At 39.3% G+C, this 15,819-nt stretch overlaps 1 protein-coding gene across 1 annotated transcript; it reads right to left on the reverse strand.

Moving 5' to 3' along the window:
* Nucleotides 1-3,545: 3,545 nt before the first annotated feature.
* Nucleotides 3,546-14,826, reverse strand: MYL2 (myosin light chain 2). The gene is made up of 7 exons (XM_072142872.1): nucleotides 14,683-14,826; nucleotides 11,643-11,732; nucleotides 10,826-10,901; nucleotides 10,185-10,289; nucleotides 5,016-5,094; nucleotides 4,882-4,930; nucleotides 3,546-3,903 (listed from the first exon to the last, which is right to left on the reverse strand). Exons 1-7 carry the CDS (start codon nucleotides 14,683-14,685, stop codon nucleotides 3,802-3,804), a joined length of 504 nt encoding a protein of 167 aa, XP_071998973.1. The 5' UTR covers nucleotides 14,686-14,826; the 3' UTR covers nucleotides 3,546-3,801.
* Nucleotides 14,827-15,819: the final 993 nt, after the last annotated feature.

Here is a 15,819-nt window from a genome sequence, read left to right on the forward strand (position 1 = left end):
TCCATCTTTTTTTGTGTGGATTTGCAAAAACAAAACACAAACACGTAATGTTTTTGAGGTTATATGGCACATGCGAAAACGTCACCACAGCGCTCCCTCACCTTGTACCCTCTGTCCCAAACGCTCCCTCCATGTAAATTGTGAGCCCTCAAGGGCGGCGTCCTCCTTCCGCTTGTTCCTAATTTCTGTAGTTTTAGTATTTGTACTTGTATTAATGTCGTCATATATGGGAACCCTTTATTTATTGTACAGCAACATGGAATTAATGGTGCTCTATTAGTAATAAGACAGCGCAGTAACAATTACACACCATGGATCTGTTGTTTGTTGGCCTGAGAACAACACAGATTCATGTGCATGTAGTCTGAGGTTGTGTTCACATGTTCAGTTTTTAAGATGCAGTTTTTTATGTCGAAACCAAGAGTGGAGTGAAAAAAAGTAGAGGAGTAACAACTCTAAATGATATGTTCTCATTATGATTCCTACCTTTTGGCTTCAAAAACTGCATCTGAAAAACTGAACATTTTAACGCACCCTAAGGTGTCTCATTTCGGTTTCTAAACACGTTCGGTCTTCGGTGTGTACGACAGGAAAGTTCCCAACACATGCCCTAGACCAGTGATTGCTAACCTATGGCACCGGTGCCAGAGGTGGCACTCAGAGCCCTTTCTGTGGGCACTCAGGCCATCACCAGAGATGACTCCAGGTATCTTCCTGCAGTCCCAGACAGCCCTGGACTTGCTGTGCACAGAGCTATTTTAAAGTGACAGCGCTACCTGGGACTATTTTCGGCTTTATTGGTGTCCTCAGAGTGCTGGTTTCAATGAAAACTGTGACAGAGAAGGGAGTATAAATCACAAATTAAATTTCTGTGTTCGCACTTAGCGATAAATAAGCAGGTCTTTGTTGTAGTTTGGGCACTCGGCTTCTAAAAGGTTTGCCATCACTGCCCTAGACTATCGTATGGGGGACATATGTACGGCTCCTCCTCTCCATGGCGCTGGATGTATGCCGGTCCATAGCTATGTGGGCGTATGCCGTTGTAAATGCAGCATAAGGGACACATAAGGAGTTCTTCAGAAGAGACAAGGCAACCCCCAGATTAAGGGACTTTCGAGTTTGCCCTGGGGCACATCACTGCGCTGGTTAGTCGCCCCACATATCCTGTAATTGGTGGGAGTGGGTCACAGACTGACTACTGGCGTTAATTTAGGTTGAGCAAGTTGGACCCTCCCATCTCTGGTTTTGTCTTTACTCCAGCAAGGTTGTGGTCACTTGTCTTGTTCCCAGTACCCGCTCTTACAGATCTTCCACTCTTCAATACTCTGCACCATTGGCACTTTCATGACAAATAACCTAACACCGGCTGATCACAATTGCCCCTTGGCCTCTGCCTCTTGCTTACTGGGACCAGGATAGAGAAATGGCAGTTATGCCACATTCACAGTTTACAAACTTATCTAAGCAGCTTGTACATAACCCCACAAACCTTCTCCAGGGCATTACACTAGGAACAGAATCTGAATGCCGTAGAAGTCCATGTGTGTGACGATGCTTAATTCACATCTATGGGTCCGCCTCTGTCTCATATAGGTAAATGGAGCAGTTGCAAAGCGTGCTCACAACTTCTTTATACATACGGACTGTTAGGAGACCCCTGCTCAATGATCAGACATGTACCCCCTATTCAGTGGGAAGAATGTAGAAAATATATGAATTTTTTTAATGCTGCTATGTATTTTGCTTTCTCCTGGGAATTAGTTGAGATTGCCAGTGACCTGGAACACAACCAAACTCCTCCTTATGTATATATTAGAATATAATGAAACAGAAAAAAGGGGGATAAGTTGTTGAAGCTAAAACTTAGCTTTGAATGTACTATAACACTTAATCTGTTTTATGATTTTATTTTGTGTAAATGTACACAATTGGACAATATGCTTTATTTGCCCAGAGACCCATTTAGCTGTGGACATTGGTTCTTAATTTGCTTGCTTGATATGATAACAGTACTCCTAAAACTCGCAATGATGACAGTGTTTGTGCTGCTGTTTAGCATATAATCAGTACTGTATATATCAATAGGATATAAGGGATCCTGTCCCCAGCAATGTGCTCTGTGACTGAGCCTCAGACAGAGGACTATACTTTGTCATCTTGTACAAAGAGACAATAGTATTCTATTATCTCTATTGCATATTATCAGATGCGAAAGAAGTCACCTTTCTGCGATCTCTTGACAGTCCTTTTATTGAAATCCCAGTCTTTAAGCCCTTTTTGGAGTGTACTGATCGTGACATGATCTGACAATGTGGCCCTAGTACACCCATTATTTATTTGAGCATAAAGTCTGAATTAAATCTAAGACTACATTCTCATTATTATGTTACCTGCACAGTAGTCGCGACTGCTGTTATCTGGCAGAAATATGATGCAAGGACTCCCATCCTCCTGCACTGTGTGCGGTCCATGGGATCTGACTATCTGGATAATGCATTTGAGTTGCATTTTCAAACTAAATTGAAAGGCATCGGGGAGGGGCTTGGCCCAAACGAATCTGTGTTTAATTTGACATGTTTGTGGTCAGGAGCGAGCACCACATATTCTGCTGAAACTGACACAGTATAATACTGTCTACATTTGTCTAAGGGCAGTTTCACACTTGCCGAGGTCAACCCGTGAATTACATCATAGCAATATGTTAGCGCTAATAAATTGGTGGCATGATATATATCTATTATATGTATGTATATGAGCTTAAATCTACCTCCTCCCACCAGTAAAATAGTTACCCAAACTTTTTTTTGCATTTGTCCATGTTGGTTCTGCCCACACACCAGTCCATCACCGGGCCATCACGTGTAATGAGGAAATGGTCTGTAGTATTCCACACCAAGCTCACTGCTAAATTCACCATGAAGTGAGAAGGACATCATTCTGGTAAGGACAGGAAGGTGACTTCCTATATACTGGGGCAAGAAGGAGGCATGGTTCACTTGCAGCATGACTCTTTTAACCAGAAGTTAACTCATTTGCATATCTGAAAACCAACTGTAATTAAGGTACAGTGCCCTGGTGATAGATCATTTTAGGTGATATGGTGAGGGTTTTTAAATCTTTACCAGCAGGGGTTACTGGTAAAGAGGTAATAATTCTGGTGGTCTTCTTTAAAGGACATCTACCACCTGGATGAAGGATTGTAAGCCAAGCACACTTACATGCTGGTGTGTGCCCCATCTATCAGGATTTGCTCTTCTTTAAGCTTCTTAGGACCTTGTTTTTACAAAAATAAATGTTTTAAACTTATTCAAATGAGCCTTAGGGGCTCCATATATGGCAATGAAGCCTGGAGCCCCTCAGGCTAATTTGCATACTTTTTAAAATCTTTTTTTTTTCATAAAAACAGACTTAAGAAGCTAAAAGAAGAGCGGATCCTGCCAGAAGGGGCACACACCAGCATATGTGTGCTTGGTTTACAATCTTATCCTGGTGGTAGATTTCCTTTAAGCTCTACTACAGATGAGAAACCTTAACTGGCGACTACATTGAACAGGAAAAATACATTTATTTGCAATGCTTCATCAATTTGTGAAATCAAGATCCATTCATTAAAATATACAATGTCTAGGTATAGAAATTACATTCTCAGATAGGATAAAACCTTGTTCCGTAAAAGTATAATTGGCTTACAATCTAATTAGAAATCCCATGGATTATGCATGATGTTGTGTGTTATAAGGGTGCGACAAAGGTAATAAAAAAAAATCAGCAGATTGTTGAGCAAAAGTCAATACTATTGTTTTATTCCTCTTTCTCTTCACCATGGGTAATGATATGCACAAGATTCTTGTAGTTTAAGTTTCCTGTCACATCAGGTGGGAAAGCTGTGAACATCTGGTCAACCTTAAATAGATAAAGAACAAAAGGTAGGAAACACAAGGAAATTATTTAGAAAAAACAGGGCACTGGTGAAGGGTTTTATCTTCTGAAAATAACTATTTGGCTCTTGGCTTCATGGACTCCCAGGTCTATAGACTACCATCGACAGTCCCCTATTCTACTTGTAACAGGGGGGCCATGGCAGATCCCCTAAAATTATCCAGCACTATATTATTACCTTAAAGAGCCTTCAGTTTAAGTGAGTGAACTACATTAATAGTATATCAAGTGAATTGTTTGGTCAATCTCTGGGAGCCCTGGGAGTGTGCATAGCATTTCCAAAATCATTCTAAGCAGTGGAGGGCGGCATGTAGAAGGCTCACCATGTAATCATCAAGTGTTTCATTCACCTTTCAATGAAATTGCTTTTTTTTTTATCCCAGACAACCACTTTAAGGACAGTGTATTAGTAGGGCAACCCCTTTAAGGCCTCATGCACACAAACGTTATTTTATTAGGTGATGCAGCTATAGGTTTTTGAGGCTGTCTTGCGGCTCTATGTTTTTCTATGGGCTCATTCACACAGTTGAGGATTCTTCAGCCCCATGTTTCAGCCAGGGGCCCTTGAGAACAAAAAAGCCCTTTTCTTGCCCGTGTTTGTATTTGTGGTGGGTTGCTATGTAACAAACTCCCGTTTTGCGGATCTCCAAATATGGATGACATACAGCCTGTTTTTGTGGCCATACAGGGAAAATACTGTTGACACTTGAGCCACAAAAATGGCCAATACAGCCGTATTTTGCGGCCACAGGAAGAAAACATTTGTGTGCAGGGGGCCTAAAACAGAGTAGCAATTGATAATATTCTGTATGATGGTGTTAAGTCAAGCTTACTAAACCCCTAGAATTCTATTTATTCTTAACCAAAATAGGATGAATGTACCAGATTGTGTTTATTCTGTCATATATAAGTACTGTAGATGAGCTGAAAATTAAATTGTACCTCTTCACTTGAGAACCTCTCAGCCTGAGTCATAAGCATTTCTCTTATGCTAAAAATAAAACATAAAAAGATGAGTTAAAAGACAGCTCAGAACAGGATCCCAGCAGAGCCTCTCCACAGACACCTGCACTTACTAATCTGATTTCAGAAGTCCACTGCCTTCAGGGTCAAACACTTTGAAAGCATTTAGAATAGTTTCTTCTGGATCAGCCCCTGCACGTTTAATCATACAATAAACCACAAGTTAAACACATGTCAATATTTCAATAAAACAAAATATGAAGGACACATATTAATATGACATTTGTGAAGCATACTATTTTATCTATGCCATTGCACGCCTAATTATGCAAATAGGTTTTCCAAAATGGGATAAGGAAAACATTGCCTCCTTTGCTACCTTGTAAGGCAGCCCCGTTAACCTCAAGTATGAAAGAAGCCTAATAACATGATGCAGGATAATGGACAAACCAGTATATCTATTCCAAAAAGATTCAAAACAGATTCCCAAATGTAGACAGCGCTGTTTCGATGTGATTGCATCTCTTCAGTACAGTGTAGGGAACTGGTTTAGCTGAGTGAGAAGCTTTTGACTAGGGTCGGGAAGTAAGAGTTCTCCTTACAAAGACTTTTCCAACTACGGCTGCCTTGCAGGCATGTGGAGACTTACAGCCATTGATGCTCCACTGTGATAGAATTCACAATAAATTGATCACAACAGTTGTCCTTCTACCTTCGTATCTGTAGATTTATTAATCACTGTTAAATTACAGGGTATTATGTAATCCTTTACTAATAATTTATTCTTAGGGTGGATTCACACTGATGTGTCTTGTTTTTTTCATCTGCATCTGTTTTTTTAAAGCCAAAATTGCTTCCATAGTTCAATTTTTTTCCCGTGCGCAGAAAAAAACAAACAAAAAAACCCTGAATGTTTAACATTGGTTAGAAAACATTACATGGTTTCCCAGCATTATCAGTGAAAAGACATCTGTCATTTCTCAAAAAAGATAGGGCAGGTTCTAACATTTTTTTTTTCATGCACAACGGTTCACTGGAAACAAAAATTAATGTGAAAATGTCAGTAGAAAAAAACATTACAGTAAAGCTGCCGCGAAAATCACAGAATCAGGGATACAAAAAACAAAGCCAGCGTGAAAGAGCCCTTAGTATAAGTCATTAAAATAACAAGTCATAGTCCTACGGGCTCCGTACCCCCTCCCCCCTCACACCCCTTTCTAAATGTTTGTTTCCTTGCTTTGTTTTTTTTTTGTTTTGTTAACCCCTTAAGGACGCAGCCATTTTACAGCTTAAGGCTCAGCCCGATTTTTTGGATTCTGACTTGCTTCGCTTTATATGGTTATAACTTTTGAACACTGTTACTTATCAAAACGATTCTGAGATTGTTTTTTCCCCACATGTTGTACTTCATTTTAGTGGTAAATTTTGGCAGATAAGTTTTGCGTTTATTTACAAAAAAAAGAAAATATGATAAATTTTTTGAAAAATTTGCCATTTTCGAAATTCTAAATCATTGCGTTTTCAGGCAGATAGATTTACCAGCTAAATAAGTTGCTGAATAACATTTCCCATTTGTCTACTTTACATTTTCATAATTTCTGAAATATCTGGATAATTTATTTTGACGTCACGCGGCCTACAAATCGAATATCGCTTTTCCGGATTTTCAGAATTGACTATTTTGGGGATAAATACAGTTTTGAATGAAATTTTACATATTTAGCATCAAAACCCCCTATATAATCTACCCATTTTCAAATCTGCACCCCTCAAGCTATCAGAAACAGCTTTTACGAAGATTGTTAACCCCTTGAGATCTTCATAGTAATTGAATCAAAATGGAGGTGAAATTTAGAATGGTCATATTGTTCCCTTATACGTTCATTTAGCACCAAAATTTATACATTTCCAAAATATAAAAAGAGAAAACCCACCATACAATTTGTTCTGCAATTTCTCCTGAGTACAAAGACCCCCCACATGTGGCTGTGACTTGTTTTATGGGCGCACAGCGAGGCGCAGAAGGGAAGGAGGGCGCTGCAGCTGCCAGGATTTTAGTTTCCTCATTGGCCCCTTTTGAAGGCTATAAAATTTTCGCTTTTTCGTTATTGGGGCCATGTGACGGCATTTTTTTTGCGGGATGAGATGCTTTTTCCATTGTTACCATTTTGGGGTTGGTATCACCTATTGCTGAAAATTTAGGAACTTTTTTTGAGGGCAGGAGTAGAAAAGCATCAATTCTGTACTGGATTTTTGACTTTTTTTTTTTTTTTGGTGTTCACCGTATAGACTAATAGTCATGTTATCTTTATTCTATGGGTTGATACGATTACGGGGATACCAGACATGAATATATTTTCTTACGTTTTACTAAATTTGTCAAACAAAACCCTAATGTGGGGAAAAATCTATAATTTTTGTATTGCCATCTTCCAAGTGGCATAACTTTGTTACGTTTTTGGCTACGGAGCTGGTTGATGGCTTGTTTTTTTGCGGGACATGTTGTACTTTGCACCAGTATCATGTCTGAGTACATATGCTTTTTTGGTCGCATTTTATATCATTTTTTGTGGGATTGAAAAGGTAAAAATCATAATTTTTGGAGGGTTTATAACAGTTTTTTTTTACGGCGTTTATCGTGGGGGTTCAATAATGATTTACTTTTATTCTACGGGTTGTTACGGACGCGGTGATACTATATATGTGGGGTTTGTGTTATGATTTAGACTTTTTTTTTTGAGTTATATGTCTCTTTATATGTTTTGGGGGTTTGGGGCATTTTTAGTGATTTATGACTTTATTTTTTTATTGAATAACTTTTTTTTTTTACTTTTTCACTTTTATACCATGGGACATGAAGAAGCAATCTTCTGATTGCTTCTTCATGATAATATTCTGCAATACTCATGTATTGCAGAGTATTATCAGTGTCAGCCTATGCACTTGCATAGGCTGGCACTGTGCCAGTAAGATGACATCACAGACGCCATCTTACTGGCAATTCTTGCTAGTAACTCTGGGGTCCAGATCGGACCCCAGAGTTACTATAGCAACGATCGGCGCCCCCCGAAAACGGTTCGGGGGGGCCGATCGTGGGGGAAATACCCCCCAGATACTTGTTAGATGCCGCGGTCGCGCTGACCGCGGCATCTAACGGGTTAAGCACCCGCGATCGGAGACAACTCCGATCGCGGGTGTTACACTGGGGTGCCGGCTATTAGTTACAGCCGGCACCCCGTGTTTCCCGATGCCGGTTCGGCTCTGATCCAGAGCCGAGCCGGCATAGGAGCCGTGGCGGATATATCCGCCACTGAGCGCTAAGTCACTGCGCTCCGTGGCGGATATATCCGCCGCGGAGCGTGAAGGGGTTAATTCGTCAAACGATAATAACTTTGTTGATCGGGATGGCATATGGGGCTCTATACGTGACATCTTATGCTATGACGCTTCTCCCCATGTTTCAACGAACATATGATCTATGATCCTGCGCGATCAGTCATGTACTGCCATCTCCTACCTGTATTGTTTTTTCTTTCTAATAAATGTTGATTATACATAAAATAACAAGTCATTGTATCTATAGAAAACAATGAGCTCAGAGAGAGAATTGTGGCAAGACAAAAGAATTTCTGCAGCACTCAAGGTTCCTAAGAGCAGAGTGGTGGGCCTTGGTTTGGGATGACCACAACTCGACCTGAACCTCCAGCCAAACTACGCAATCATAGGAGAAGAGCCTTGGTGAGAGAGGTAAAGAAGAACCCCAAGATCACTGTGGCTGAGCACCTGAGATGCAGTAGGGAGATGAAAGAAAGTTCCACAAAGTCAACTATCACTGCAGCCCTCCACCAGTCAGGGCTTTATGTGTGCCAAAGAAAGCCTCTCCTAAGTGCAAGACATATGATACAGTTTGCAAAAAACACATGAAGATCCCTCAGATTATGAGAAATAAGATCTGGTCTGATGAGACGACTGAACTTTTTAGTATGCGGTATATGTGGAAAAAAACAGGCACTCCTCATTATCTGCCAGATACAATCCCAACAGTGAAACATGGTGGTAGCAGCATCATGCTATGGGGTTGTTATTCATCTGCAGGGTTGCAATAAAAGTAAAGATGAATGTGGCCAAGTACAGAGATATCCTGGGTGAAAACCTCTTCCAGAGTGCTCTGGGCCGAAGGTTCCCCTTTCAACAAGACAATGACCCTAAGCACACAGCTAAAATCACAAAGCAATGGCTTCATAAAAACTCTGTGACCATTCTTGACAGGCCCAGCCAGAGCCCTGACCTAAACCCAATTGACCATCTCTGGAGAGACTTGAAAAAGGCTTCCACCAATGTTCTCCATCCAACCTGAGAGAACTGGAGAGGATCCCCAAATCCAGGTGTGAAAAACTTGATGCATCATTCCTAAGAAGCCTCATGGCTGTAGTAGCTCAATAGGTGCTTCTACCCAATACTGAGCAAATGGTTTGAATACTTATGACCATGTGATATTTATTGTTTAATAAATTATCAAAATATCTATATTTATGTTTTCTTATGTCAAGATGGGCTGCAGAGTGTACATTTAATGAGCAATTGGCTGCAATGAAATAATGTGAAAAATAATATGAAAAGTGGTCTGAATACTTTACGTACCCACTGTACCATTCACGCTATTAGGGCACAGGACAATGGACAAGGATTATGAGTGGAACCTTGCTAAACAAGATCTGTCTCACTTCATACTCCATACCTCAATTCAGATTACAAGGGAGAGCGTCTGATACTGGACAAAGCCATTATGTTAAAAAAGAAACAGTAGGTGGCAGTGTTACATTGCAGAAGTTCCTGCTTACAGTTCATGATGAAGTGTGTATATGGCCTAAATACGACAACCATTCATATTCGTGATAGTAACTGTTTCACATGTGGGAAGAGAAGTTAGGGTGCTCAATAAATGCGCAAAAGTCAGGTCAACTAAAGTGTGGGCTGTGGCATTGGCAAGGATTCGATTCCCAAAATTAGCAATGATCAGGTTTTCTCTGCCATAAGAAAATGCTTCATACACTGTACAGGGACCAGGAGTGCAATAGCACAACCCCACCAATGCACAGATCCTTCTGCTAGTCAAAAACCCACATATTACCTATCCTCTGTGGATACTAAGGTTTTACATGGTCTGTGGTGCCCTTCTATTGTTTTGGAAAATAGATTTTTAGTTTTCTATGGATGACCCATAAATGATCCATATTAATATTCATTCTAAATACTTTTGGTGGGAATGACAGAATACAAACCTTTAAGCTTTTCTCCAAACATTGTTAAGAACACAGTAAAATTGATTGGTCCTGGAGCTTCTTTTAACATCTCTTCCAGTTCTTCATTTTTCACATTCAGACGACCTTAACAAAACATAGAAGTATTAAGTGTAAGTATTATGTGCATTAGATGGTCCATGTCTAAATTCCCTATAAATGAATGTTACTCCCCCAGGGAGTTTATCTGTGGGAACTCTGATAACAGATGTATACTCTCCAATGACAATCACAGAGTGTGGATCCTACACAATTATGTGGATAGAGTTGCACTCATATGTGAGGACATGGCAGGGTGGTATGTGTGACATTTAAGTAATTTATATTCTAAGTATCCTGGATCTGATAATGAAGGATTAACTTGTAGTATCACTTCTATGGACTGCTGATACATGACTGGCAGTCGCTTCCCAGATATTGTATAAGAAGCCTGTGTCTGTTGTGCTTTGAAGTTATTTTTGATGCATCTATTTGTTCAGTAAGGCAATATAGTACATACAAACATAGCGGGGATATTTATAAAGGCCTCTTGGGCAGAAAGCTGTCGTAGAAGCCTTGATATGATCAGCTCCACGCTTTCATCATATATCGGCTTAATAAATCTCCACCACAACTCATATTACCTAAAGCTGCAAAGGTGTCTCTGAGATCTTCTTTGTCAATGAAGCCATCTCGGTTCTGGTCCATGATGGTAAATGCCTAAAGTCAGAAGAAGAAAATTTAAAAAATTGTTATTTTTATTTTATGACTTTCTTAATTTTTACTTGAAATGTTTGTTTTGTACTTAAAATTTACTAATGAATTTTACAAATTGGTACTTAAGTGACTTATTAAAGCTATTTCATACACGATCTGATGCAATGTGCAAGCTAAATATTTCTGGAAATGGGTTACTTGCAGGTAGGGGCCTTTACTATGAATGGGGAAAATATGCAGTTCATTTTCACACCTGAGGAAATCACACTTACCAACTATATGCATAGGACTGTTTGCCCACACACTGTGACTCTTTTCCACCTTTTATCTTCCTATTGTATGGTCTTATCTACCTTTGTCTTATAGAATTTCATTATCTTATACTATTGTTTACATGAAAGGATTAGTAATATGCCGTTTGTGATAGGTTGGGAGGAGTGGGTTGACATGCTACAGTTTTTGGGTATTTTAACCATCCAACTTTGATACATGTTTGCTTGTTATTTTCAGCCTGTGAAACTCATATTGGGTAGTTGCAGCCCCACTTTTTGTGTCCTGACCTCTTTTTCAAAAGTGGAGAGTATACGGCTAAACTAGAATGTGGTGCATTTTTGATGCAGAATGGCCAAGGGCCAAACCATTAGCCACCTTTATGCCTTCAAAGTTTATTATAATAAATGTGTGCTATTATCTCTTCAAGTGCACAGGATTTCATACAATTCTTACTGCTGTCTCAAGATTTACCTCCTTAAATTCCTGAATCTGGGTTTGCTCAAACATGGAGAACACATTGGAGTTAGCACCTTCTGACCTCTTCTTTGCTTTCTTGGGTGACTTAAGAAAAGTTGGGAGACATATTAATGTAGCATTTAACAGTAGTATATTTCAACAACATCATAAAACCTGGCAAATCTCATTTTAGCAAATAAACCACAAATATACAGAAGTATATATAAACTTAAAGTTACCAGCTGCTTGATATATTAACCTATCCAAAGTCAATACTGACACCAGAGGCAGCTGTAATATGCTTATCAGTAGGGTGCCAAGTGCCAGTCTTGTATCAATTTGATATTGATGACGTATGCTGTAGAAAACCTTGTACCAATTGGAAATTAATGACCTATACTGTAGACTGGTCATCAGTATTACAAAGCTGGAAAACCCTTTAAAGTTAATGTGTCAGGAAATTTTGGAAACTAAACCAACCTCAGGTCTTTATGGACCGAGAAGTTACCTTCTGGAGTGAGGTTTTCAACAATGTATGCAACATTTTAAAAAGTTACTGAAATAACTAAAATAAATTAATACATAGTTTCACAAGTCATAACATGCTGATCAGCATGGTTCCCACTGCTTAGATCTGTACTGTGAGAATGGTGTCCTCTCTCCCTTTTATGGATTATCATGTCATACACAATCAAACGGACTGTCGACCATAGCTTTATCAAGTGCCTGGCTACCTAAGATTGGCTATGTGCATCAGCCACTTTTAAGATTTGTAAAATAACCAAGCGTCTCATAAAATAAACAGAGTTTGGCCAACCTCTTGAGCCTGGTGTGTTAAAATCTGTAAAAAAAAACCCTCAAATGGTGTATCACTTCTAGAAATATCCATCATTTAGTGACATTTTTAGCTCAATAACAAAAAGTTGTCTTCCCCCAATATTGCTATGCAGCAACTGTGGTGAGGACACTGGCAGCAGGGTGATATTTTGGTAGCTGCTTTAAGATAATGGCCCAGCTGTAAGAGGTACACACGTATGAGTGGACTTTCCTATCCTCTTGTAGTCACTGATGGACGTCTGTCCAGGGATCTGCCGTTGGCAGGGTAACCGTGGGGCAAAGTTCTAGTACTCTGAGCTGTCCACAATAAATTTAGTGTGGATGGGAGCTCAGGCTTCACTGCCTAACTAACTGCCTTCACTTCAAAACACTTGACTAATTTGGCATAGACAGTTTTGACAATTCTGTTGAATTTGCTAGATTTGTTCTCCTATGTTATTGTCATGTTTATCACAAGGTGACCACCCAGCAATCTATGTAACACATGGTAAACATTACTTCAAAAATAATGTTGTTAAAGCGAAACAAAACTTTTGCCAAAATGTATTAAATCAATAGAGCAGATGATAATAGTCAACTTTGTAATTTACTTTACTTATGTTCCATTGTAGCTGGGGATAAATAAAAAAGAATGGAGCATCACCGTAATATCAAGGGTTAAAACCCACTGTGTAGGGTGAGGGCTTCAACGAACCCAACTCTCGGGAACGTATAGTAGATCCAAATAAGAAAAATGGAAGCAGCAATCCTGGAAGTTTATTCACCCAAAGGGCAGGTGGGATGTTTAAGCCGCTTAATTTTCAAGCATATAGCTCCAATGAGGGGCTGAAACATCGCATCTGCACTTTGGGTGAATTAATTTAACTCTTCAGGAAAATTGCTTCTGTTTTTCTTATTTGCCTTTACTTATGTTCCAGTATCCTCCTTTCTATTTTACTGTGTAAATCAGCTTTATGTCCTGTACTCCACTGACAGTTGGGAAAGAAAGGAACCTGATAAAGTTTTCAAAGAACTTTACATATTATCCCTGAAAAGTCTGAGAGCTGAATCGTCAAGGGAAATATACTATAGGTGTGGAAAGAGTAAATCATTAGCCTTCTTAACTCTCTGAAGTGGCAGACCTCAAAGGCTCAAATACACTGCTCACTGCAGGAGGAAGAGCAGAAAAAAGGCAGATGGAAGCTACTTTATACAATAAAGTATATTACAACGTTTAGTATTATTGCTTCACAGCTACTATACTATGTAAAAACACATTCCCATACTATTTATAAAATTAGTATCCCATTGTTGTTAAATAAATTCTGCAGTAATTGTAAACCATGATCCTAATGTTGCCATTAATGTAGCTGAAGCTTTGCATGCTGTAAGTAGCATTTAAATTTCCATCTCCCAGAAACCATCTCCTGTGCAGTGCTCCATTAAAAAAACAAGAGGGATCCACTTAATAACAGTGAGCATTAGAGACCCACACACAACCCTAGCCCATGTAATCTATATATGGTACATCACTTGGTCTACATAAAGCTGAGATATCACAGGACGTGTGATATATGACCAGAGTGTGGACAGGGGAGAATAGACAGAAATTCATTATAAATAAATTATATACCTAATCTGGGCGCTAATGAGGTTAATTAAGAGATTAGAAAATGACCTAACTCCTTATACAAAAAATAGTTCCAATTAGCTGTTAGAGTTGCACAGAAAAATCATGGATTGTGAGGTTGAATAGATCTTGAAGAAAATTCCATGTTAGATATTTAACAAATTATATTATAACCCACACAGCATAAGTTTTAATGTAATTCTATGGATATCTTACCATTTTAATTTTATAGGTATAATAACCATCAACAAGAATGATACAAATAAAATATATAAAGGATTATACTGTTAACGATACATCAATTGTCATTTCAAGGCATAATAATGTTAAAAGACCAATCTGATTGTGTTTCAGTATGTCAGTTGTGCAGCTTACTGTACCAACAATCAATAGGATTCATATCGGAAATATTGGTTTAAAAAAAGACAAGAAAGTAAAGAATGAAGTGTATCAGTGAAGTAAACATTAAGCATGGCTTTGTACTAATTTTTGGAATATTGCAGTCATATCCCTCTCCAAATGTAATGAACTGGAACGTGACTCCAATGCAGGATTCCCACTGCTCTTTTTACTAAATGATTATATGATACAAATTTCCACATAACTTACCATTGTTCAGCTGGTACCTTGGCTGTTACTGTCAGTGAACTTCTTAGACCTGATCTGTAAGCTTTGTCCATACAGACAATAAATATGCCCCATACCAGTTATAAATAAACTCATGCCCACTTTTGGCAGTGCTGGGTTGCCCCATCCTCAAACAAGCCTTTCCCTTGTCTCCAAACTTGACACATTGTTGTGCACTCTGATGATATGTGAGACAAAGAAGATCTGAAGGTTACGGAAACCTAATGCTTGCACAGCTCCATCCCATATACAATCTTATTTAAAGCAACAATGCCACAGCAGATGGCTGAGAACACGGCTCATGACAATTGCTGCTGATGTGACACTCTGGGCAGAATGCCAACACTTTTGATTTCACGCTACCTGTGAATTGTCATTTTGTATACCTTTTAACTGATACAGCTTGGAATATAGAGTTGACTGTGGATTAGAGGAAGGGACAGTGGGTTAGTATGTTGATGAAGTCCTTGAAGTATTTATTGGTGGTTTTGGATGAAGCAGAATAATCCTTAGTTTGGTTTATGACTCAAAACTAATCTGTTTAGCTACTGCCCAGATTATGCTTGAGATTGTGTTGCCTACATTTTCACTATGTTATTGGTACATTTAAGCATAAAGATTATATTTTGCCCCCCATGTATCAGCAACATATTTTAACTTTAGGACCAAGCTCTTTTCTGTTTTCTGTTGGGTTTCTTTTTTGCAGGGCAAGTATTGTTTTTAAACTGCACTGTATTAGTGTATACCGTAAGATGACCCGAGTATAAGCCAAGGTCCCTAATTTTGCCACAAATAACTGGGAAAACTTAATGACTCAAGTATAAGCCTAGGGTGGGAAATGCATTGGTCACAGATTCCCCCAGTAATGAAATGCCCGATGATGCCAGCCACCCCCTCCTGCTGAAATGCCCCACGCTGCCAGCCACCTCCCTACTGATGAAATGCCCCATGTAGCCAGCCCCCCAGTTATGAAATGCCCCACGCTGCCAGCCACCTACCTACTGATGAAATGCTCCATGTAGCCAGCCCCCCAGTTATGAAATGCCCCATGCAGCAAGCTACCCCCCTACTGATGAAATGCTCCATGCAGGCAGCCCTCTCCACTGATGATGAAATGCC

The sequence above is a fragment of the Engystomops pustulosus genome, chromosome 1 (assembly GCF_040894005.1).
Source record: "Engystomops pustulosus chromosome 1, aEngPut4.maternal, whole genome shotgun sequence".
Taxonomy (NCBI): domain Eukaryota; kingdom Metazoa; phylum Chordata; class Amphibia; order Anura; family Leptodactylidae; genus Engystomops; species Engystomops pustulosus.